The sequence below is a fragment of the Anthonomus grandis genome, chromosome 2 (assembly GCF_022605725.1).
Source record: "Anthonomus grandis grandis chromosome 2, icAntGran1.3, whole genome shotgun sequence".
Lineage (NCBI taxonomy): Eukaryota > Metazoa > Arthropoda > Insecta > Coleoptera > Curculionidae > Anthonomus > Anthonomus grandis.
Window position 1 is genome coordinate 19,814,356 of NC_065547.1, and position 27,277 is coordinate 19,841,632.

The following is a 27,277-nucleotide window of genomic DNA, read 5'->3' on the forward strand; positions in this document are numbered from 1 at the left end:
ACTGACTTTTATCAGCGCGAGTCAACCAATACAAGAATACGATAAAAAAAACATATCACAAATAAACAACCAATTATTGCTATTCATTTTAGAAAATCGACGTATGACAATGTAGCCTAACACGTTTCTTCTTGTTCTAGCCCCTTGTATTATTTTTCATTTTGACTGATCTTATAGCAATAAAATACATCACAGTCGCCATTATTTATATATTTAATAAAATGTTTAAATTCATATTAAATATATGATGGCGATAATAATTTTTAAATTTCTTATATAATTTAAATTACATAAGAAAATTTAATAAAGACAATAAAATACAACTAATCATTAAAATCCTTAAAATAAATAATTATCCAACACGACTAGCTGACACATTTTATTTATCATGTTAACATTTGTCTAAAATGTGAACATATAGTTTTTATATAATTCACAAGAATGAGTGTCATATTAAAAATTACAATATGGTTTTTTAGGCTTCAATTATAATACTAGCAATAAATTAATATTTCTGGAATTTTTTTCTTGCCAAAGAAACTAGATTCACCGTTTATTAAAATGTGGTTTATACATTCAATATGAAAGGTTAATTTATTCACTCTTTAAAAGTTTCTTACGTTCATTTACATCAATTATAGCAAGATTTTTAGCTGCAACTACGCAATGTAATAGCGAGATAAAAGTTTTTAACAACATAATCGGAGCTGAGAAGTACAATATGATTCTGAACAGGGACAGGCCAGCCACTGGAAAGAACGAAATTTGTTTTTAAATTTTACTGCAATTTTAAAATACTTACCTAAAGGTCCTTCAGTAAAATGTAACAAGTATAGTGCAGCAAAGAAAGCCTCATTACCAGCACACATAAAAAACAAAACAGTTCTGTTACTGTAATAGATGCCCATTACTGGATTATCCGACATATCAATGAACTTGTGACTTTGCTTCCCTTGTAAAATTGACCTGAAATGTAATATTGACACTTTTGTAAATCTAAAAAAATATTTTTATAGACAAACAACTTACGTATGCAAATAAATCCAATGACATGCTACGTCAATACACATAGAAATCAATAATGGAAACATGTATTTTGGATACAAGTGAACCAAAACAGCTACCAATCCCATAGTGCCACACCGGTCTGTCAGCTGATCTAACATCGCTCCAAATTTGGTCCCCTGATTGAAATATCTGTAAAAATCAATTTGATTCATATATCATATATGAACCATTTATTCTCAATAAGCTATTATACCAGTTTATTCATATATCAAAATAATTAATAACATCCTTTTTACACAATAAAAGTGAGGTATATTAGTATAAATAATATATCATTATTTAAAACTTTTTAATAAAACCCTCAAAATGCAGCGCCTGAAATGCAATGGTTGACCTTGTTTGTCAATAACATAGTAACCAATTCAATGCGAATTAAAGAATGATTTTCTTTTTAAAATCCCCTGGCAGCTTAAAATTATGGCATATAACATGTAACGAAAAGTATTAGCTTAATACTAACACAGCACATTTAAAACATACACTTTTGCAGTTAGGTAAATACACTTTACAAGCTTCCTAAATTAGCGAATCACGAGGTTTATATCTAATCACAATGCCAGCGAACGGATAAAAGAAGTATATGAATATTACAGTTTTTTCTTTAGCATGTATGATATAAATGGTAAGATATAACTAGGGTGACCTGACACCGGGGAACTATACCCAATATTTTAATCTTCTTGGAACCACTTATATCAGATCCTAGAGGCTATAAAATATAAATGATATTCTCTGCCAATCCAACAGCTACCACAAGACAAAGTTAATTAACTCGAATATTGTTACCAAAATCAGATTCAAGCCAGAAACTGTATAGAAATACAAAGATGAGTTTGGAACACTTCTATTCACTAATTTCTGTCAGGGAGACTTTCCAAAGGGTCCTTGTATCGGTTTATTTTGTAGGTTTTAAAGTTGTGCGTTTATAAAACTTGAGTATATGAAGGTATATGAAATAAATATACAAATACATAAATATAATGACCTTTTCAAAATTAAAAATATTATCAAGTTATTGGCAATGACATTGTTGATGTGGTAACTATCTTGTCAAGTTTTTGTAAATCAAATAACATATTTTTCTTATTTAATACCTTATTTAATTTTCTACATCTTGTAACACCGCATCATTATCATATTTAATTTATTTTTGACTCAATAAGAATTTCCTCCTACATTATCCATCCTTTATATTTTCCTTCGGTTCAAAATATTGTAAGCATTACAGTACGTACAGTAACTGTAGTTTCAGCACAAAATATATCCTCCCTAACAAATTATCAAAAAAGAAGCCTGCTAGAAATGTACACATTTCTAAGTACATGTTTTTATGTAACGGAGGACGCTAAATGTTACATCTTACTCGATCCAAATATTGTTCTTCCCTAAATAGCACAAATATATCTCAATCTAAATTTACAGAATATCGCATTTAGCTTTAGCCAACCCCAGTCTCGTGATTTGTAGAGAGTAACAGTTTTTTCGCTGAAAGAAGGAGAACGGAAACTTGTATAATCTGTATAATAATTGATTTTTGTACATATTTCAGTAACCCACTGGAACTACGACACCCTTGAATATCAGGTAGAAATGAAAAATTATTTAAATAAATAAAACTAGCACATACAAATTGCAGATTTAACATTTAGCGAGGCATTAGTATTAAGTATTAGAAATTTATAGGTTTTTATTCTTTGTAAGGGCTTTATTTAAGCTTCCTAATGGATACACACTATTCGTTTTCATTCATTCGTACAGAGGGAATTATTTGGAATTAAATTATTTTAATAAAAATTAACTAGGAATTATTTTTTCAATTCTTGTAGACAAATTGACAGAGGCTAAAATAATATGTGATCCATATCAAGCGCTTTTTATTAAGCATATTTTTTAAAGCGGTCGAGTCGGGGTCGATTGGTTGGGACCCCGGCTTGAACCCTGCACTATAGAAAGTAATAAAATAAAAAACATGTGGAGGTACGGACTTCCGCGGCTTCCTTCGTATCGTCTATTTTATTCTAGATTCTACTTTATGTTGTTCTCTCGGTCTCGCTATGAAATAGATTTGCTGATTAAATATTAATAAGTATTCTGTTTAAATATTTAGCTTGCCGCCACGAGCCGTGTTAGTAATTGTGATTTTGATTCTTTAATACTAAAGTCGCAATAAAAGCATACATAAAAAAATAAAATATAAATTAAAGCATACATGTTTTTCCTAATTTTTCCACAAGCTATTTTTTGATGTTGACATTAATCTGCCCAACTTTACGTATTAATATACTTTGTTAGGGATACAATCAGTTTTCCATGTTGTGCGAAATTTTACTCAAAAATTAAGATTCTAAGATTGTTATCTTTTATATGTTAAAAAACAAATAGTTTTTTTTATCACCAAACCTATTACAGCTTTTTATTTTTTATAAACGTTTGCGATTTTTTCCCATATTAATGGCCGGCCTAACCGATTAAGGAAAAAGAATGAAGCGTATTTGCCAAAGTAATTTATTGAGCTTTGTTAAAAAACTAAACAAGGTGAAACTGATAAGAGAGTAAATAATGACTCAAGTATTACAAATATTAATGCTCCATCTACTTCGGCTCAGGATCAACACCATTTAGAGGTCATTGATTTACCGGTAACACCATCGGGTTTTCACACAGCTTCGAGTCATAACCATCGGGTTCTACTTCTAATATTGCATGTTGTCCTTTAAACGACATTGTTATTATTTCTAAAAGAATATTGTCAGATCAAGACTTAATTCAAATTCATGCTCTTAATTCAAAAAGAGAGGTAGGCCACACAAGTCGATTAGAGGTTATTAGGCATTATGTAAGAACGCATTTCGCTCATGGAAAAAATGCGGGGAAAGGTTTTCTTTGCATGAGAAGGCTAAAAATCACAATCAGTTTTAATATAATAATTTTTTTTTAAATCATGCAAATATTCAACAGTCAGTAGATAAAATTGTTTTTTCAAGCCGCGAAATACAAGCAAAAGAAAATAGATTAAGATTAACTCCAATTAAATTTTGCGGTCGCAATGGCCTTCCACTAAGGGGGCATAGAAATTATGATGCGTTAAATATAGATAATGTTTCTGATGTAACTCCTGGAGAGGGTAACTTTCGGGCTTTACTAAAACTACAAATTGACGCAGCAGACCTTATTTTAAAAAATCATTTTCTAACTTGCGCTAAAAATGCCACATACATAAGTTCAAAAATACAAAACGAAATTATATCTGCATGTAATAATATTATTTATAAGAAAAGTGATTTCTGATGCAAAGAATGCAAATTTTTTTTCCATGTTGACAGACAAAATTACTGATGTTGCAAAAATAGAGCAATTTGCGCTTTGAGTAAGATACTTAAAAAATAAAACTGTAGAACAGTCTTTACAATTTGTGCCTGTTATGTCCACTACAGGTGAAAACCTAAGGAATGTGTTACAGTTTTTTTTTTGTGAGCATAACACTTTAACTCAATGTATTTGAAATATTTTAATATAATTTAATAAAGCTTCATTCATTTATCAAAGTCTTAGATTAGTGCTTATAAAAGTAGAAAGCAAACAGGGTTTGGACTTATAAGAAAGGGTGATCTCCATAGAAAAATCAACCATAATTGTATAGGTTTCAATAATTATAAAATTTTGACCAGTTTAGAAAATAACCATATTTATTGCAAATGTATTTAAATGACTAATATTTGTGTAAATATATCGGAACAGAATATAAACATTAATGGATAGGATATTTTCTTTTATAACAGTAACTACTTATTAAGAATAAAATTCATATTAAAACATAATCTTGACTAGGTTGATATTGTTGGTACCTTGATCTTGCATTGTGAGGTTGTACAAGTGTCTGATTTCTTTCGGTTACCTCGGCCAATGTCGATCTGAAAATTAGAATGAGGCTTTATTATGTGTGATCTCTGCAATAGTCAGTTGAGCTAAATTTGTGGCTCTTTCTTTTAACATAATTTTATTGTAGGAAAAGTGTAATGAATCTTCTTTTCAATAAAATTGTAAACAAAATAACTGTCAAACCCAAATATTGATTTTCTTCTCAAGACCTCTTTTAAGTTTTATTGTGGCTGGTACATACTTAAAGTACTACTTATTTCATGCAGGAATTGTCTACATTTTCAGTAAGATTCCAACGTTGACAGATGATTTAAACATGGTAAAATCTGGAGGGGAACCATTTCGACATATTTGGGTTAATGGGTAATTTTTCAGCTGAGAGTTGAAGACTTCAGCTGGTTTCGCTTTGAGTGGATTTACAAAGGAAATTCCTTATATAGGTCTGATTTCTTGTTTTCTTTAGGCAGTTTTAAAGAAACAGACTAAAGAGTTTTTAAGGTTTCCTGTGTTATTTTGTCATAAAAATACCAAAAAAGGCCACATTCCAACCTAGGTAAGTTGCACATGGCACATGGTCAACTTATTCTTATAATTTTTAGTATAACCCATTAAATATTTGCATTATTTTAATTTTAATTTAAAGTTTATAAAGGCATCCAACTTTTTAAAAAGAAATTTTAATAAAAAATTATTTTGCTCACCTCAGAAATTCCTCAGTTCAGTTTCTCACATGTAGTTTCGTTTTTAAGCCTTTTCTCTTTCTGCTTCTTTTCCTATTATAAGGGTAACTACCATTTGGGCTTCCTCATCTATTAGTTCAATTCATCACTGATATTGTGAAGGACTTAATGGTCTGAGCCCCATCGAACACACTTGAGTTTCTTCTGGATATCCTGAAATCCATCATAGGGCGTAGTACTGGCTAGATCACTTTGTCCAACCACCACAGAAGACACTGTCCTTTCTGAGACACACCAGGTGAATCCCATGGCCGTCTAGTCATCAACCAGGGCGAGAACAAGGACCACAGGTATCACAGAATAATATAACCATTTAAGAGTATAAAACAAGGGTCACAGACATAATTTTTGCCATTGTTAATACTAATTGACTTATTTATTGCATATATCTTTACTAGTTTTACTTTAATTTTTGAGGCACCTTGTTGCCATAATCTTGCTTATAATCTTTGTTGGGAACTGAGTGTATACGTATATGCGAGGTATTTTATAAACTGTACCGTATTTATTTAACCATAACCCGCCGGTTTTTATCACTTTATTTAACTGTTATAAATTGCTTAATTCTAGTGAGCTTATAAATTTCATATGATTAATATCCATTTCTTTATTTAGCCTTAGACACATTCACATTTGAACTTTGATAATTAGAGATTAGTTTATTTGTCAATATACTAAAGGTGAATTCACGGATTACCTTTTAATACTGCCTTTTGCTGACCTAAATTAGTTGTGGTTTAAATTATCTAGAGATATTTCCTGCTTTCGGTTCGAAGCCACATTCAGGCAAGATTTTTAAGGTATCATTGCACAAGGGTAGCTAAGCAGGTGGCGCTTATAGATACATATTCGGTAAAGTTTACCCACACCACTCTCGTGGGCTAGCTGGAGGCAATTTTAAACCCCGGATACCCCTATTTTGCCATAAGCCACCCTTAATTTAACTTAATTAATTAATAATTAACAACAACACTCTTTTTTTTCTGTAAGAAATGTAATAAAGAATAAACTTGTTAGTTATGGTTTAGATATAAATAATCTTCGAGGTCAGGGTTACGATGGTGCAGCTGCCATGAGTGGTCGCTTTAATGGCGTTCAAGCAATAATACAAAAAACATATCCTACGGTATTATATGTGCATTGCGTATCACATCCTCTAAACCTAGCAATTTCCAACGCACTGTACAACCTATAAGAAATATCATGGGAATCATCGAAAGTGCTTACAACTTTTTTAACTCGCCTAAAAGTCAAGATGTATTAACCCAAAAAATTGATGATCTGCCAAGCCATTTGAAAACACGCAGGGATAAGCTTAAGCAACTGTGTCCCACCAGATGGGTTCATAACAATAGAATATGTCAAAAGATGCTCTTATAACTACTGTATCGATAAACCAAATTGCATTTGTTTATCTTGAAAAGAAAAAAAGTTATTAAATGTTCCCTTTTTTCTGTGTCCCCCGGTATATTTAAACTTTGTTTACATATTTAGTTATAATGTTACATAAATATCTGAACATATTTTTTCGTTTTTTTTTATTGTTTATTATTTTATCTTCTACAAAACATGATTAATGTTTACGATTTGGTAGCAAAAAAAATTATGGGCGAAAAATTATGGACAAAAATTTGTACACAATTTACTTTTTGAAATTCCTATTAGGCTAAGAACTGATTTGCCCCTCCCTCTCCCCCAGGACCTCAGTCTGGATACGCCAGTGCTCCTGTTATGGTTTTAAAAAATGAACCATCAATATTTATTAAACTTCTTTTAAACCTATCAGAATGTGTAATTATTTCCTTTATTCTTAGCCTTATCTTGTATAAAGGTTAATATTTTTAAATAATTACTCGTATTATTAAAATAATCCTGATGGATAATAAGAGCAGCTGTAATATTTTCCGGTAAATTCGGCAAATTCAGGCATATTCAGGGCACTCTACCGGCAAGGAGAGGCAGAGATAACGGACTAGCAATCAGGTTAAGAAGGACGTGAGAACTTCAAACAAAAAACTGGGTCTTTTTACTGTGTCTTATTCTACTAGAGAAAATAGATATACCTACAAGAACAAGTTTTAAAATAGAATTTAGTTAAGTTGAAATTCCAAAATATGAGAATTTATATTTATTTTTGGAAAATAAATAAAGCTTTTGCATCAGAGTCTTTGCAACATTCTATATCTAATAAATCTAACAAATCTTATTTTCAGCCAAATATTAAACAAAATATATACCCGAGTTTCAAATCCAATAATAAACCTGCTACTGCCTTTTCAGCCTACGTATTTCATAACAATGCTTTACCTAATTAAGTGTTTTCTTTGTAATCCCTTACATGTATTTACAAAATGCCCAAAAGATCGCCTTTCATTTGTTAGGCAGAAAAAACTTTGTTTAAACTGCTTATACCCATCTCATTCTGTTCAAATTGTTCTTCAAGATATCGTTGTAAGACATGCAATGGTAAACACCATACATTAATTCATGTCTAAAAATATTTCCGAACCTAATCAAGCTTCAAAGCTTTATCTCAGAAACCTGTCTTCGCCGTCTTGGCCTTCCAAGGCGTCAATTAATAACCTCAATTTTTGGTTTAAATCAAATGTCATCCTTCACTTCAAAGGGCATAGATCATTGTACCATAAAGCCAAAGTGGAAAGTTAATCTTTTATTGTAATTTGAAGACATTATTGTACCACAATTATGCTCGAACATGCCTTCATTTACTTTACAAAACGATGAATGGAAACAGTTACAAGGGCTTGAACTTGCTGACTAATCCTATTATATTTCTAGTCCAGTTGATTTACTATTAGGGGCCGAAGTTTTTACTGAGATACTCAAAGAAAAGAAAATTGTTGGCCAAGTTGGTCAACCTACGGCTATTGAGACCGTCTTCGGTTGGATTGTTTTGGGTAAAGGAAACAATAATTCTTGTCCCTCTAAAACGGCTTCTTATTCTCTTAACAACTCAGAAAGCTCAACCTCTTGAGTTAATAAGTTTTGGGAACTTAAAGAAATCCCTTCCACTCCCTAATTTCATGGATTTCAGGATGATCAAAGGGCTGAGTTGATTTTTAGCCAAACTGTCAGACGGACCTCTACTGGTCGTTTTATGGTAAATTCCTAAATCTATAATTATGGTATATTCCTCTAATGGTACGTTCCTTTTAAAGAATCGGAACCAGACTTATCCTCAAGCCCTCAGAAGATTTTTACTTCTTAAATACGGCTTATAAAAAATGAATTATACAATTACTTACTATGAATTACACAATTCTTACTAAGATTTTATAAATGAATATATTCATCATGAATATATGACCCTTTTTTAATTTAACTTACCTAAACCAAATATTTCGTGTTATTTGCCACATCATTGCGTACTAAAACCGGATAGTATTAGCACTAAACTCCGTGTTGTTTGGGATGCTTCGGCAAAGGGTCCTAAAGGTCTTAGTCTTAATGACACTTTGCTACCTGGTCCTATATTACAAAACGATGTAAGTTCTTTATTAAGTTCGCGATTCTCAACAAAGGATCCAATTCCCGAATATAAACTCAATATAGTTACTTTCAGAGTGTCTAGCTCACCTTTTCTTGCCTTAAGGACCCTTAATGAACTCGTAGAACGCGAAAAGGAAAACTTTCCCAATGCAAGTCGTATTTTAAAACAAAATACATATATTGACGATGTTCTCGGATTTAGCCCTTCTATTTATTCAGCCCTTGATCTTCAAAGGGAGCTAATCGACTTATTGAAATCTGGCGGATTTCAGTTGGCCAAATGGGCCTCAAACTGTCCAGAATTATTAGCTGCAGTCCATGAATATGACCGCCAAATGTCTCTTTCTTTTGACAAAATACAACCAAGTTTTATCAAGGTTTTAGGCCTTCAATGGCATCCAAAAAGTGATATATTTACTTATCAATTCAAACCACATGAATCTGAATGTACAAAACGTACTATCTTGCAGGTCATAGGAATAATATTTAATCCTTTGGGTTTTCTTTGTCCTATTTTGTTATTAGCTTACATTATGCAACAACTATGGCTCTTAAAAATAGTTTGGGGTGATACTCCTCCAGAACCTCTAGTAGAATTATGGACCGCGTTAAAATCTGAACTGCGCCTGTTATCAGAATTTAAACTTCAAGCAAATTAGTCATGCAAACAGATCTTGTGACATCATGTCTGTTTTCCTTGTAGTGACAGGTTTAATTCGTTAAGTTTTCCAAACATGTCTGCTAAAAATGCTAGTCTAAATAACCAGCTTTTATCAGACAAACGGTCTTTAAAATTAAAAGGAACATTTGTAAGAAAAGCTTCTGATTCTGTTCTTAGCTCAAAAAGTCTTGTCAAAGTTTTACCCCGAGACAACCATCTCACTTCAGTAAGGAGCAATAGTGTTTTATGATCGCTACCATAATCTTCACATAATATTGAGAACAATCGGGATTTCAAGCTTCTCATCCTCTGAGGGAGGATTAGTAAGGCGAGAAAATAAATTAATAATGGTTGAAATAAAAATATTTGTAGTTTCGCGTAGACTCTGTTGGGTTTCCTTTTCGTCGTTGGTGGTTATTGTAGTTTAGTTCACTGGTAGTCTGTTCCTGGTCTGGATAAATTTTTGGAGCTTGGTCAGCAACAGGTAGGCTGGCAGCAATATTTGTCAGGATAATATTATAGACTGTGATAATATAATAGACTAACTTTTTATATATTGATTTCTTGGCTGGGTGTCGAAGGGTAGCAAATCGATAATATTGGAGCTAATATTAAGGTCTAATGTCAGCTAGTTGTCATGGTAGCTTCTGATTTAAAAACTTCTAGGGTTCATTTCAAGGGCAAAGGTACCTTGGATTGGTATATTGTCTTTATTGGGGCCACATTACTTTAGAGCTACCTATGGTTTTGGATGGTGAAACTATAATCAATTTTTCTCGTGTCAGCTTCTGGATCTTCAATGTCTTAACCTGGGTCTGGATAGCTCGACAATTTGAAGGGTGCTTTGAATATAGTAGCATCTGCACCTCGCATGGCGGATTCTCAGAGACGCTAAAAGGGCTGTTTTCTTTGCACATCTAGATGTCGCTTGATACCTCTGAACATTTGGCATTGAACAGTACATATGAATGTTCATTAAGGATAGCTTTGAGAGATAATTAGTTGAAACATGGAATTGAAGGATATGGGTAGAGGGTAGAGGTGATATATTACATAATTTTTGAGCTCTACAATAGTTATTTCTATAATAAAGAATATTTTATTTTCCTTCGTATAACCTTTAATTTCGACAATCTTTTCAAACAATAAAATATTTTCTAGAGTAGCTGCAAATGGTAATTTCGTTTTACTTTAAAATGGAGTTATTTTAAAGCAAAGTGCTAATGGATTTTTAAAATTTTTGAAACGTTAATTCTAAATATTTTCTTTTCCAAATAATGTCACCTACATCAAAAATGTGTACAAAATACCAACATAATTTTATGTGTTGAAATTTTTCTAATCTATGAAATGAATTTCTTGAGATAAGCATTTGATTTCGTTTATTATTTACAATATCATCCAATATTTTTATTCTTTCACTAAGATGATAAGTGTCACTACATGAATGCGGCGTTGCCAAAGTTTTTGGTGTATTATCTATGATTTCTATGTCAGTGTTATTGTTTATAGGTCTTATGCTAAAATCTTGTATATTATTGATTTTTTCAGTTTTATTTATAGGTTGATTTTCATTAAGATTATTTGTTGTGTTCGGCTGTATTTTGGGCATTACTAAGTTTAAGTGGCCGTAGTTCAGGATTCTGGTTGTCGTTATGAAATATTGGAGGGTTTAGTTCTGCTCCGGCGAGTGTGAGAATTCTGTAACAACAAGGGGTGTTCTTAATTCTTTTACATGAATAGTTGTTACTTTGTTGTTTCGTCAGCTTATTTTTTACTTTTACTTTATTGTGTTGAAGCAGTTGCAAAATTTTGCAATAATCGTTATAAAAATCGGGCTCCATAGAGTCCCAAGGGTCTCTGTAATTTGCGTGACCAAGTGTCAGTTCAAAGAAGGTGAATTTTGTTGCTGAATGTATAGAATTATTGTAAGCAATAATTGCGTAATTCATAAAAGAAGTTACGTTATCCGATTTGCGTTTGTCTCTAAGAATTCTTAAGTGTTTTATTAGTGTGGAATGAAATCTTTCAACCGGTGAATTAGATTTATGGTGAAGAGGTGTGGTAAAATGTGTTTTAATTAAAAAAAAATAAAAAAATAATAATAATAAGACGTTTATTAGTCACCAAGAAATTACAGCAATTAATCACAAAGAATACTAATATGTGTATTAACTTTTATAAAATTTCAAATATTACAAAATTCCACTAAAAACTCAATATTTCCACTGAAATATTGAGTATTTCATCATTTACCAATAACAAAAAAAATCGAAGAATTTGTAACTAAATAAAAAAGCTAATAATGCAAGGTGACCAACAGGCCATAATATAATTTTTAATTTTGTATGCTTTTAATAATTCTTGTACCGTATCATTTTCAAATTCGGAACCATTGTCCACTATAATTTTACGGGGAATGTCGTAATATGAAAAATATTTTATAAGAGCATTCGATATTTCAACAGCAGTTTTTCCACAAACTCTTTATTATTTACAATATAATCCAAGATTTTTATTCCTTCACTAAGATGATAAGGGCCACTGCATGAATGCGGCGTTGCCAAAATTTTTGGTGTATTATCTATGATTTCTACGTCAGTGTTATTGTTTATAGGTCTTATGATAAAATCTTGTATAACATTGATTTTTTGAGTTTTATTTATAGGTTGATTTTCATTAAGATTATTTGTCGTGTTAGAATTGAATGTACTTGTTGACGGTTGTGGGTCAAAGTATTGAAATTCGGGTAGGTAAGGATGGACAAAATTCAAAATTGGATTATCATGTGTTTCAAGGAGATTTTCTGCCATCATTTCAGCGACAATCCGCTAGAAGACTGTTTCCGATCGCGGATCCGCCGGCTTGCCTTTGTTTTTTGTAAAACCTATTGTTAGTGATTTTATAAACTGTAACAGGCTTCAGGGAGTTTCAGCTGCGTCCGGCAACGGTGCACGTCGTCATTATGTGCAACAGACTATGCGCAGTATGCAACCAAGGTGTATCGTGGTATACGGGTACCTCGTGCCGCGAAGCACGCAGCAGAGACAACCAAAGAGACCTGCAACTAGATATGCATTATTATCCTATTTTTGTTACATTTTGCTACTCTCTTTAATCTGTCTGTACTATATTTCGTCGTCTCTCTCTTGCCTTATTAAAGATGGAACTAAGGTGGCGCCACAATACTAATCTTTCGCGATGCCAAATGTATCTCATTATCAGAACACTCAAGAGAAAACGCTATTCTATCTCCGTCTAAATGAATGTAAACATACAGGATAGCTAGTGTCCAATCATCGTATTTCTTAAAATTATAATTAAGTACGGCAACCGTGCAATCGCTGCTCAACATGAACACGGGAAACGAGAATTTCAATATGGCTGAATAGTTGTTGTTGTATTATTTGTGTTTTGTGCATAAGTTAAAGAAAAACGTAGTAGTTGTAATTTGTGATTTTGTGTGTTATGGATTAATTTGGTTTTGTTTTAAATCATTAAACATAAAATTTAATTACATACATTGAATTTAAAGACAAAAATGGGAAAGTGCATTGTCTGTGGTGGTAATGAAGATGAAGTTGCAAAGTTGCATTACTTTCCTGCAAATCTTGAAAGGTAAGTTCAGACTTTTCTTCAGCATTTCTTTATTGGGAAATAATACCTATTTCTTACTTCTTACTACAATTATAACGGTATACCATTTCATCAGTCTCGATATTTTCTTACTGTATACTTTTTAGAGCAAATTTTATAAAGACAGCTAAATGATAAGAGTAAAATATGCCGAAAATTTCGAAAAATTACGACAAGGCGTTTTGAAAATATTAACAAAAAAAAAACATCTTAAATAAGAAACATAAAACACCCTGTAACCTAAAAACTGTCCACTTTTGAACATTGCTGAATATAAACTTTTCCTCTTATTTTTAGCTACAAATCACAGAATAAACGATCTGAGATCGTTTATTCTGTGTACAAATGCTGCTGGTAAAATATTTAGTAATTGGTGGCAATTGGCAATTATGTAATCTCGGGACACCTTGTATAATGTATTAAACATTTTTGTAATCTGGCTGATTTGTTATACGTTTTTTATATCAAGGCTCAAGTCCATCATTTTTTTTTTAAATATATAAGAACTAAGCACAACATCTAATGGTTGGGTTAAATTAATTATGTCCAATATGACCAATACAAAAAAAAATAGAAGCAAACCAGTGTATTCGAGTAAACATTTTTTATTATAATAGCATGCTATTAAGTTAATTAAGTACATATACTTTTAACACTCAAGTAACACAGCCATCCATCCAACTTGATAAGAAATTAGTTTAAACAGGGTTGAGAGTTTCAGATAGTCTCCTTTATATTAACATATTTATTTTTGTAACTGTGTAGTATTATTTAAAATCGTATTTTTATATTTAAATAAGAGGTACTCATAGATTTTTTTTTAAATAATTTTAACTAGGTAGTCCAACTCCAACCATGGAGTTTTGTCTAGGAAATTTATTGGGGTTGTCCCGAAATCTGGTTTAGCTGATTAATTTCTAAAATTAAATACTATCATACTCGGTATTAGATAAACTTCTTTATTTATTATTAACTAACTAAATTTATTATTTTATTTTTCGTGAAGCTAATAAACAATAAAAAAATACTGCCTGAGAAATACCTATGTTGCCAGGCTAAGGAGAAAATCCTGTATAAAGTGTGTATATTTTTTAGATCCAAATTGTGGCAAGAAAAATTGGGGATGCAGTTCAGCAAAGAGTCCTTAAGAAACTATAGAATTTGTAGCAGACATTTTGATGAGAATTCTTACCAGAATGTAATTATTCGTACCCTAAAGAAGAATGCTGTACCTAATCCTTGGCAGTGTACAAGTACATCTCAGGCTAAAGTAGGCTTAAGTATAGAAGATAATATTTGTAGTTTAGGAGTAATGGATAGAGGTACTTATTATATTGCATTTATTTATCATTAGAATGATTTAAATGTGCATATACAAGATACCATTCCTGATAAAAGCTGTTCCAGATACCCTTACTAAAAAGAACTGTTTAGATAGATACTAATAATGAGGTAAAATAAGTTTAATGGATGATTCTTTGGGTGATTTTAGTCCTAAAATCATTTTTGAAAAAAAATTATAGTCTTTTTGTTTAAAAAATTCATATAAACATAAGCTTACACATGCTTTGTTCTCAAGGTAGAGAAGTACAAGAGTAACAAATTTATTGTATTTTTTTACACAGAAGGGTAAAAAAAAATAGAAGTTTGTTTTTTAAATAGTATTTTGGTATTTGCTTTTTTCATATTTTTTTTCATTTATTCATACTGCTTATGAGACTTTTGTGCATAAGCAGGCTGTTGTTAAAGAATAACTTTTTTCATAAGCCCATAAATAAAGTTGTTGCTCTTTCGATGTTGTGGACACTATACATATTTATGTATATTATATCAAGCTTTATACATATATTATGTACCATGTACCTACATCAATTCAAGGGTAGTGCGTAATTTATTTAAAGATATGCCTTCAGTTACCTCAAATTTTATGATCTCTCAAATAAGGTGTACAAAAGCAAAAGGATCAAAGGGAAAAAGGTGGAATTTTGATGACAAAGTTCTTGCCTTGACCATATTTAAAAAAAGTCCAAAGTGCTATAATCTGTTGAGACGTTTTGTTTCACTTCCAAGTAAGAGAACCTTGCTGTCTCTGTTAGGAAGGGTTCCATTTCAAGTGGGGATTAATGAACATATATTTAAACATTTAAATGAAAGCCTTTCAAATGGATTGGATAAATGCTGTGTTTTATTGTTTGATGAAATTGATATTAAAGAAAATATCCAGTATGATGCTGGTGAAGACAGAATACTTGGATTTGAAAACTATGGGGATCAGAACAGCCTTAGACCGGCAAATAAAGTTTTGGTTTTCATGCATGTAGGACTTTGCAGAAAGTGGAAGCAACCAGTTGCCTATTATTTTAGTAACAACGGCTGTAATTCTACAATGTTAAAAAAATGCATTTTTCAAGTATTGCATGCTGCTGAAAACTTTACACAACTTGATATTGTTGCTACAGTATGTAATATGGGCGTAAATAATGTAAAATGCCTCAAGGAATTAGGTGTTAGGGTAGAACAACCATTTTTCTTCCATTCTAAACGAAAGGTGTATGCATTATATGATGTACCACATTTATTAAAATGCACTTGCTCTCTCTTTCGGAAACATAATATACTAATCCCCTCAATGATGCCTGGCGATGCAAATGCAAAAATAGAAGTTCGGTTTAAAGATATAATTTCTGCATATGAACTGGACAAGAAAAATACATTAATCTTTAGAACCCTCCATAAGATTAAGGAAAGGCATCTTAATCCTAAGATGCAGTATGCTATGAAAGTGAGTATAGCAGCGCTTAGCATACACTTAGCCACACTGTTCTGCTTACTTATACTCCTTAGTAAGTGCAGGTACTATGCAAAATATCTTAGTTTAAATTATTGAAATATAATATTCCATTAATTTGTAGGAATTGCAGAGTTACGAGTTGTCGCCACCGCAACTTTTGTCAAAGATGTTGACACTTTATTTGACAGTTTAAATGGAAGTACCAATAACGGTCCCGAGAGCAAGGATCTTCGTTGCGTAGTGAAAGATGGCTCACCACATTTAAAATATTGGGAGGAGGTATTGTTAAAAGTAAAACGTTGGCAATTTAAAAGGTTTAATAAAAGTGGCGGCTTAAAACTTTCAAAGCCTCCATCTCAAATAGGTTGGGTTGGGTTGGGTTGGGCTAACAACATTAAATGGCATTCAAGGGGTTTGGGGTTATTTAAAAAACAGGGGAGCAACTTGTTTACGTCCACGAGCCTTAAATCAGGATCCCTTGGAAAACTTGTTTGGTATTATTAGGCCTGGTTGTGGTTGCAGCGATAACCCAACTACTAAACAATTTATAGTCTTAAGACACAAATTTTGAATGGTCTCACCAATCAAGCTTTCTCGGGGGCCAATTGTGAGGAAGATGATAACATGTTATTATCAAATTTGAGGTCCTTTCTGTCAGTTGATGATAAAGAACCGGAAAATAAGAATTCTTCGTCGAGACAATATCGATTTTTAGATGGAAGAAGGACTACCGATGTTATAAAGTGGCTTATCTCGGAGATCGCCAGAGAAGGCCTTAACGCTCATGAAAAGGTGATAGTTGTTTTCATGGACCTTGTTAAGGCTTTCGACAGTGTCTCACCAAAACCTCTTTATGTTCTTGAACATTATGGAGTGAAAGGCATTGTGTTGGAAGTCGTTGAGAGTTATTTATTCTCAAGAAAGCAATACACTAAAGTAAATAACAACTTAGGTTCCCCAGAAATAAACTCCTTGACAAATTTATCGAACCACTTGATTTTTACAGATTTTTTTTGAATAAAGTTAAAAAAAAATGAATAATAAGCATTGTTAGCAACTTATTTATTAACAAAAAAAATTATATTCCATTTAACAAAATCAAATTTAAGTAACTTAATTCAATACAACTTCAATTTTGATGCAAAAATAAAAAAATAGACCCATATGAATTCTTAATATCGTGTATTGCCACCTCTAGCTGCAATGACTGCTTGAAGTCTTCGCGGCAATCCTCGTATCAAATTTTGAAAACTTTCCTGCGGAATGTTTTCCCACTCCTCACAAGCAGCATGTTCCATGATAGAATATAAACATAGTTTTTGTCTAGTTCTGCTTTTTGTATGAGAAAAGATATATATAACTGTTTTAACTGATATTTATTTTTATTTAAATTTTCTTGACAAAATATTCAGTGGTGCGATAAATTTGTCCAGGAACTTATATAAAATCGGCGTTCCTTAAGGGAATATAATGGGACCTATTCTTTTCATTTCCTTTATATTATTTATTATATAAATTGATTACTTGAACTAGTTTTAAATTCTTGTAGTATTTTCAGGTTATAGGGATATAACTTATGAAGTTTAAGTACATTTCTGATTTATTTATGCCAGCTTATTTGAATATATTATATATTGAATATTTCATTCCTTTTGAACATTTAATTAAATAATTTTAAAAAATGTGGTTTCACTGATAAATAGAGAAGAATTTTCTAAAATGTGATTTTCTATAGTATCATTGGAAAGCATTTTTCAAGAGCTTCGAGATGATGTATCATTGATTTGACTATGTATCTTTCTATTTTTAAGATTTTGGGGCTGTATCTCAGCCTGTCCAAAGGGGTCACCCTGTATACATTTTCCATTATAATGGTTGGTTTTTCTTATGGGCGCCGTATTGGAATTTTAACATTTTAAACAGCTCTTTATTTTAAAACTTTAAACAGCGATAGAGAGATAGCTATATAATATTATAGGGGTGACCCTAAATCCTCATTCGAAATACAAGATACCTCATTAAAAAGGTAATTAAAAGGGCTATTCAAAACTGCAAATGGTCAATATAGCGCCGAAAAAGAAAAAGTATGTATCGTAGACGATGTATGCTTTCGACGCTTAATTCTAGAACTTGAACTATCTTATAAATTTCCTTCTAGACAGACTTTTAGTCAATCTTTGTTACCCAAAAAATATGACGATGCAAAAGATGCTTTAAGTGTATTATTAAACAAAGCAGAATATATTAACCTAACAACTGATGGCTGGACTTCGCTAGCCAATGAAAGCTATATATCGGTAACTGCTCATTTTGTTTCTGATTGGGTATTTGTATCTGCTCTATTGGATTGTTTTGTTTATAAAGAAAGCCATACGTCAAAAAATGTATGTGAGCAGATTCAAACTATTGCGTCGCAATGGAATATATTAGATAAAATTCATGCAGTTACTACAGATAATGCAGCAAATATCATTAATTCTATTAAAATAACCGGTTGGACACACATCCCTTGCTTTGCTCATACTTTAAACCTCGTTGTTCAACAAACAATTAAATAAATAGATATCATAAGAAAAAAAGTAAAATCTATAGTAGAATACTTTCACAGGAGTACTCAAGCCAATACAAAAATTTTTTTCCACTCAGAAGCAAATAAATTCTGATTCTACTCCATTAAAATTAAAAAATGACGTACCTACTAGGTGGATTTCTACTTTTTTAATGTTCGAAAGAATGATTAAGGTGGAAGAATCTCTCACAGTTACTATTGGCTTATTACATAATCCAGTTGAACCGCTAACAGAACTCGAATGGAGTAGCTTAACAGTAATTAACATTGTTCGGGGCCTAAATGTTGTGCTTAAAAAATTTTAGGATACCATTACACAACAGGACTCCAAGAAATTATTAATTAGTTTATTGAAATCTATGTTATTGCACTGTTTCTCGCACAATGCCTAAATTTGGGTTCCAAGGTTATGATTATTAGCCTTTATTAGGGCACGCAAAGAAAACGCAGCTTTATATCGTTAAACCCAGCTTTAGTATTGAAAGATAAATTAATGTCATAATTGACAACTAATTTAATCTATAACCTCAATTCAAAAAAAATAAATACAAAGACAGTAATGCTCTAATACTTAAGTTATAATTATGAAATTTAAAATTATGAGAAAGAAAATAAAGTAAAATTTAGCACTTAATACTTATTCAATTGTACATCTGATAATACCTCGCATATACGTATATACTCAGTTCCCAATTTCAAATCAAATCAGTGATGGTGGTTATATAAACAATTTTGCTAAATTGAATTTAAAATCTGTGATCATTTCTACATATTAATTAAAAAAAAAAAATAATCTATAAATTGCGACGAACCGATAAATCAATACCTGGAGAAACCAAGCCAAAAAGAAAAAGGGGCTACCTGAAATTCTGAGTCTCTCCGACTGGTAGCAGGGCCCACCTGATCTGAATGGGGCTCCTTTGTTGGCAGCTATACGTTTGGGTCAAAAGAGGCAGCAGCAGATCGACCAGTTAGGATGCTTCCAGAATGTCTAGCAGGTAGTGGAGGGCAATCGGTATTAGGTGTAGCCGATTGGAAGGAATGCAGGTTCCGGAGGTGATGATCCAAGCGACTTGATGTGGTAACACGTGGAGTAGCAAGTGAGGTGGAAGCAGTAACAATAAAAATGCAGCAAAAGCAGAAGCAGAAGGTACAGGAAGGCCTAAAAATGGGGACCACACATGAGGTTCGACATGGCTGTCAATTTTATGGCATTTTTGTGTGGGTAAGTAAGTTAAATTTTATAAAATTGCTCTCTAAAAAGTTGGATGCATTGATGTTCTTTTGAGTTAAACCGAAAAGCATGCAAATAAGAAATTAATTAGATGAAAAAAATAGGAAAATGACTTAGGCATGTAACATGTGCTAACTTACCGAAGATGGAATGTGGCCTTTTCTGGGGTTTATTTAACACAACAAAAACAAGGAGCCCTATAAACTCTTAGGCCTACTTAGAAAATCAGCAATTAAGCTATCCTAGCACATACTAGTAACTACAAAAAAATTAGGCTAAGATAGGGTCTACCTTTTCACGTCCGCATTAAGCGAAACTATCTGTCATACTCTAGAACCAGATAAAGAATGAATCTATTAAAAATAGGATTGTCAGTTTCCCCCAGATTTTAAGGAATGCATTTATCTGTCAAGTACCTAGGTGTTGACATGCTGGGTTTAACTACTGGGTACTATCTGGTACCAACATTGGTTTAAGTAATTTGCAACTATGGAGCAATCTATAACTTGAGGCCATGGTTTAGCAACAATGATTTACAAAAAAAAAACTGACAGACCAGATTGACATTAACATTCTTATCACTATTGATCCTTATGATTTGAACAAAATAAACAAATAGTTAATATGTGCTCAGTATTCATTAAAATCTAAAATAGGCCAAATTGACCTGCAAGGTAAAATCAATGGCAGTTCTTAATTCTATTCAATCAACAAAACAATGAAACAATATCCCATATTATTATTTACTTTCCTCATCCAATAATGGTTTTCCTTGCGTTTCAGATCGGGTATGTTAGGAGGGACCATCTTAACGGTGTTTCATATCTGTGTAGTATGTATATTTATGTATGATTTTTAAATAAATTATTTTATGAAACTATAGTTGAGATTTACTTTATCTTGGCAAAAAAAAATTAATAAATCAGTTAATATATCTGTTGGAGATTAAACCTGTAACAATGTTAACAAGGTTTGTAAATATTGAATTGAATAATACAATATCCAAAGCGGCAATATTAGATCCTCGATTTAAGGACAGAGCATTTAGTACTGATGTACTTGCTAAAAAAACTAAAGAAAAAATTCAAGACCTAGTTGTCCAATTAATTAATGTTCGAGTTAGAAGATAATAAAAGGCACAAATGAATATATTGTATAATGATTTATTAACCGAATATTATAAGAACTGTTACAAAGAAATTAAGATGTTATTTCAATCTTATAAACTTAAGAACGAAAAACCACATAATCCATATAGTGTTATACAATTATAAAAGAAGTGCTTATGCTGCGGTATCTCGATAAAAGTCCCCGAACCCATAAATTTGTTCTTAATGGTTATATTTTGAGATCCCGATACCGCCATGAAGACTGATAAAAATAATTATTGTTGAATATTAGATTCGAACAATTAATAAAGAAAAGCAAGATCAGGAACAAACTTTGGACAATAACTTACCAAAAAATGAGTCAGAAGTAAATAAAGAAGACGATGAAATTGATCTAGTATGAAAAGATTTTGATAGGCAAACAAAAAACATTTCAGTCCAAAGTTCAGTTTCTCAAGCCATAATAGAAATCAGAATGTACATGGAAGATGCCTCTACTGATAGAAAACAAGACCCCTTGCAATATTGGAGAAGCAGGGAATTAATTTATCCCCATCTTAGTAAATTGGCCAAGAAATATTTGGGTATAGTCGCCACCTCTGTACCTTCTGAACGGATATTTTCGAAAGCAGGAGAGATTGTATCCCGAAAAAGAAGCTATATTAAAGGCAAGAATGTCCAAAGTTTACTCTTTCTAAACGTTAATCAAAACATTTTCTAAATAATCATGTTTAAGGGAAAATACATGTATGTATATTTTACTTGAATAATAAATGGCAGAAATCTGATCATTTTAAATACGGTATTTTTTTTAATTTTTAATTTAACACCCTTCCCTGAAAAAATAAAACAGATTTTTAATAACAAATAATATATTCAAATAGTACTGAAAAGAAAAAATATACAAATCTAATTAAAATCCAAATATCCACTTTAAAATTACACGAAGTGTCAAATTGTTTATTAATTCCCCTATGACCCTTATGTTTCTATACAATGTTTTTAAACAAGTTCTATATAAAGTTGCATCGGGTAAAACCCGTGAAAAACGTAATATTCGTTATTTAACTTCAAACCGAATACAAATAATACCTAATGCAAAATTTAAGGTTGATAAACGAGTACTCGAATAACGGATCCGAAGTAACGAGTACTGGAACCGAAAGTAACGAATCGTTACAAGTAGTTAAAAGTAACCGAATCTGACAGCAGTCAGCACTAATTTTTACCCCTCTTAATAGCCAAAAATAAATCCCAGACACGTATGATGGTTTCCAAGAAGTATATTAAATTATGTTTTTGTTAGGGTTAAAGTTGGCCTATAAGAAATTGTCTTATTGGTCGGTTATTAGCCGGCTTTTAAATTAGAAATCCAAACATCCTCCCCCTCTTGAGGCGAAGTCCTCAACTTATGTTGTAAGGAAGCAGACACCTTCTCCTTAATCTTTGCTACACGAATCTTACCATGGAAATACCTCCAGAATACGAGCTAAATTCCATTTTAATGGTGGTAAATTATCTTCTTTAATCAAAACAATTGAATTAACTTTAACATTATTAGATGTAACGAACGATTTTGGACGGTTTTGTGGCCGATTTAAATATTCAGTTGACCACCGTTTCAAAAAGCCTGCTGTAACTTAGTGCATTTCTGCCAAAAACTTAACCTATTTTCAGGTACATTAATTAGATTCCTTTCGGGATAACTAGTCAGTAATTCCCCTATTAAAAAATAAGATGGTGTTAGTACATTAAAATCGTTCGGATCATTTGAGACTGGGCACAAAGGCCTTGAATTCAAAATAGCTTCTATCTGAGCCAAGACAGTGGAAAACTCTTCAAATGTTAATTGAGTTTCCCCTACAATTTTGCGAAGAATGGTTTTTGTCGATTTTATTCCAGCCTCCCATAAGCCACCCCAGTGAGGACTGCTAGGCGGTATAAATTTCCACTCTATTTCCTTTGTGGATAAAAAATGTTTGATTGTGTCTAAATTTGAAGTTAATTTAAGAAAATTAATGAACTTCGCGTAATTGATTTTTCGCTCCCTGAAAGTTAGTGCTATTATCATTATAAGCAGTTCCTGGCAAGCTCCGTCGTGAAACAAATCTTTTAAATGTCAATAAAAATGCCAAAACCAATTCAAGATGTATAGCTTTCGTAGCCATACATACAAATAATGCTATATATGCCTTTGAAATCGCTGCTTTGCGAACCCTTGTCTGCTTAATAATTCAAAACTGCTTAATAATCAATTCCTACCTTTAAAAATGGACGTGAAATTGAAACCCTATCCGACGGTAAACTACCCATTCTCTGACTTGAAACCTTAGCCTTGAACCTGTAATAGATCACGCACCCCTTTATGACTGTTTTAAGTTCAGTTAATACATTTAATTGCCAATATCGTAATCTTAAGTTCGACAAAACTGTCTGTGTATTTTTTTAGGCTCTAACAATATGATAAGCCTAGTAACAGGATGTTTGGATGGTAAAATAATAGGAAATCTTTGACTATAACTAACTGTTGCATTTGCAAGATGCCTATTGACCTTTAATAAGCCATCTATGTCAATAAAAGCATTTAATAGTGCTGTTTTTTAGTATTAAATTTTGTCTTTCTTCTTTTTGATCAAAACCTTTAGAAGTTTTTAAATAATGAATTTCCTGAGCAAATCTTTCCATTTGAACTAATCTAATGATAGTTCTAAGAGAAATATCTAACTCTTCAATTGTTAACGGACCTATTTGCTTATTAACATTTTTACAATTATTAAAGAATCTGAAGCAAAAACTTACAGATCTTTGTAAAAAAGAAAAACTAGAATACCTTTTCCAATCAATAACAATTTGTGAACGAGTTTGAACTAAACTCACTTTTTTTTCTTCCTGTATGATACGAATGAAAAATTTTGTATTTCTTTAATAACTGGCAATTCCCTATTTTCGCGAAGAAATGACGCCCATTCAAATATTTTTCACGCAAAAGCAAATCTCTTGGTGAATTTTTATATTTGTCAATGTTCCTGAACCCAAGAATAAGTAACGAGGAATTTGCAATTTGACTAAATCTGGAAGAGTATCAGAAAGACCTTGCCATTTTTCCAGCGAATGAGCAGGAAGTTCATCGTCCCAATCTATTTTGCAGATCCAGATTTGTTGCATTAAGATTTTTGCCAACAACACTACTGGCTCTATCAGCCCTAATGAATCAAACATTTGCGCAATTTGTGATAAAACTATTCTTTTGGTATATTTTATGTTGTTTATCTCAACGGGAGCTAAAATTTTAAGAGTCTTTAAAAGGAGACCATGATAATTCTGTAAGTTGAGTCAACAACTCCTTGGCTTCTTCCCTTGAATTAGCTCCTCCTAAAATATCATCTATGTAGCACTGCTGCAAAAGAGCCTTGGATGCTAATGGAAACTCTAAGGCCTTATCAGTAGCCAACTTACTGAAACAACGATTAGCCAGATATGGAGCACAGTTGGTGCCATAAGTAACAGTTTAAAGTTCAATACATTTAAAATTATTATTTCGATCATCTCTCCAAATAAGATTATGCAAAAAGCATTGCCGAGGATTAATCCTCACCAACCTGTACATTTCAGCTATTATTACATAGCTGACAGTTCTAAATCTACACAAAATATCAAATAACTCTGGTTGAGTTGTAAATCCTTTAAGCATTATTTCATTCAAAGAAATCCCTGTTGATGTCGAAGCATCAAAAACAACCCTAAGTTTTGTTGATACATTTGATTCCCGTATTACGCAATGATGAGGTAAAAAATTTCTTCGTTCTAAATTTTGTTTAAAATCATATTCTACATAACGTGCATGTCCCAATAAAATATACTCCTCAATAAATTTATATTCATAAAAGATCTCTGGATACTTTAAAAACTTCTGTTCAAGAGAATAAAACCTTTTAATTGACGTAGTTAGAGAATTACCCAATCTACGAATATCATGATCGCTACGCAATGGCAAATCTACTTGACACTGTCCATTATCCAAAATCTTCACAGTATCTAAAAAAATCTGTTCGCAATGTCTATCATCTAAGGATAAACATTTTTTTTGAAACCTTCCAATTGCCAAAATTTTAGGATAATTGTATTGATATTTTCAGTACCCAACGATTGCCCTAAAAGTGCAACTTGAAAATGGCATGAACTAAAATAATTCCTTGACTTAGCTGGAGCAGTACCACAAACCAACCACCCTAGTCCCTAACAGAGTCTCTTGTAAAACAGGCAACCCAACACCCAATTTTATTAGTCCTGGTAAGAGAACATCAAAATATATATTAGCTGCAATTAACATTTCTATCTCTGAAGTTTTATAAAAATACGGATCAGCTAATTTTATATGCCCAGGAATATTAAATTTGTCTATATTGTTTTAATCTGAATGTCCGCCATATCATTTACATGAGCGATACTAGTTCCTATACCCCCTATCGTTAAATTCTTTTTAGATGGTTGAACCTCTAATTCTCTTAAAAGTTTAGATGATATAAAACTAGACTGAGAACCTGAATAGCCCGAGCTTTAATTATCTTACCATTGCCTGTGCATATTTCAACAATTGCAGTTGCTACCAATTTGTGACTTAAATCCCTGAGTATGCAGTGTTCTTTGAATAACTGAAGAAGAAGTTGGACCATTTGTACTTAAACGAATCTGCTCATTGTCATTTACATTTTGAGTATGTATAACTTCTTGATCCTGGTGATTATTTTCTTGAATAGTATTCAGTGGAAAATGCTCCTGATTACTTTGATATATTGCTGGTTCTGGTTACTATTAAGTTTTTCCTTATACAAATGCCCCAAAATCTCAAATCTTATTTTTTCCCAATGAAGGACCAATAAAACACTTTTTCACTTAAAATGCTTACTAATTATATTAATACTAGATATAAGAAAATAACGGAGATCGAGAGTCAACCGATTTCAGTAAGAATAAAAAATAAGAACGAGACGTAACCAATATTATGAAAGGGGAAGAGCAACTGACTTGATGACTTCTATTTTTACCCCTCTTAATAGCCAAAAATAAATTCCAGACACGTATGATGGTTTCCAAGAAGTATAATAGATTATGTTTTTGTTAGGGTTAAAGTTGACCTATAAGAAATTGTCTTATTGGTAGGTTATTAGCCGGCTTTTAAATTGGAAATCCAAACAGGTAGAAATAAACTTGCAATTCAGTTTTCAGATTTAAGGACGGCAAATAAATTTGTAACTGAACAGAGACTTTTAAATAAGGGACTTAGTCTAACTATTCCTTATAATGACACTTCATGTAAAGGGGTGGTTCGTTATATTGATTCGGATCTTGAAGTGAAAAAGACTTTAAATCATCATCAAACTCATGTCTTTTATGCGGTCATACTAAAAATAACTGCAACGACAAAAAGAAGTGTTTTGATTGTGGTGAAACATCACATGAAACATTTCAAGATGAAAATGGAGATAGCCAAGAAAGGTGTGTCAAAAAGTGCTATCTTTGCAAAAGCATAGAGCATCATCTCAAAAAAATGCCCTAAATGTCGTAGGCAAAACATCTTATGGTTTTTGAACATTTATCATGATGCACAAAAGATGTGTCCCTTATTCTCATTCTAATGAAAGATTTGAACAAATAATTACACATATATCCCATAAGATGTCCCAGCTTTGTTAGGGAGGAAAAATAATATTGAAGGTAATTATGGAAATGATACAATGTTAGTATGTTAGAGACGTTTAACTTCACAAAATAATAGAAATGAAAGAACATATCAACATGCGTTAGAAGTCCCCAAAAAAAAACCTGCTACTCATGCAAATAAAGGACATGATAAGGCTGATCATAATAAAAATTTGATCTACCCTAATTCGAGACCAGATAAAAATTCCCAATCACCTATCATTTCTATAAACCCACAGGAACATAAATGTCATAATAGACCATCAACATCACTTGAAATTAGTAAAGAACGGCCTGTTAGTGCAGTTAAAAATGAATTTAAACAGAATATTGACGATCAAATTATTGCTTTTTTGAAAAGTATGTTCAAAGTTGCCCCG

At 31.9% G+C, this 27,277-nt stretch overlaps 2 protein-coding genes across 2 annotated transcripts in view; both read right to left on the reverse strand.

The window, feature by feature from the left end:
• Positions 1 to 27,277, reverse strand: part of LOC126750624 (uncharacterized) — a 353,062-nt gene that overhangs the window by 296,022 nt on the left and 29,763 nt on the right. The gene's annotated exons all lie outside the window — the stretch shown is intronic.
• LOC126750625 (CDP-diacylglycerol--inositol 3-phosphatidyltransferase) overlaps positions 365 to 27,277 on the reverse strand; it is a 48,537-nt gene continuing 21,624 nt past the window's right edge. Inside the window, exons 3-5 of the mRNA XM_050460278.1 lie at positions 1,030 to 1,197; positions 803 to 966; positions 365 to 749 (exon numbers count right to left, since the gene is read on the reverse strand). Of these exons, the coding sequence (XP_050316235.1) occupies positions 595 to 749; positions 803 to 966; positions 1,030 to 1,197 (487 nt within the window). The 3' untranslated portion in view covers positions 365 to 594. The remainder of the gene's footprint in view (positions 750 to 802; positions 967 to 1,029; positions 1,198 to 27,277) is intronic.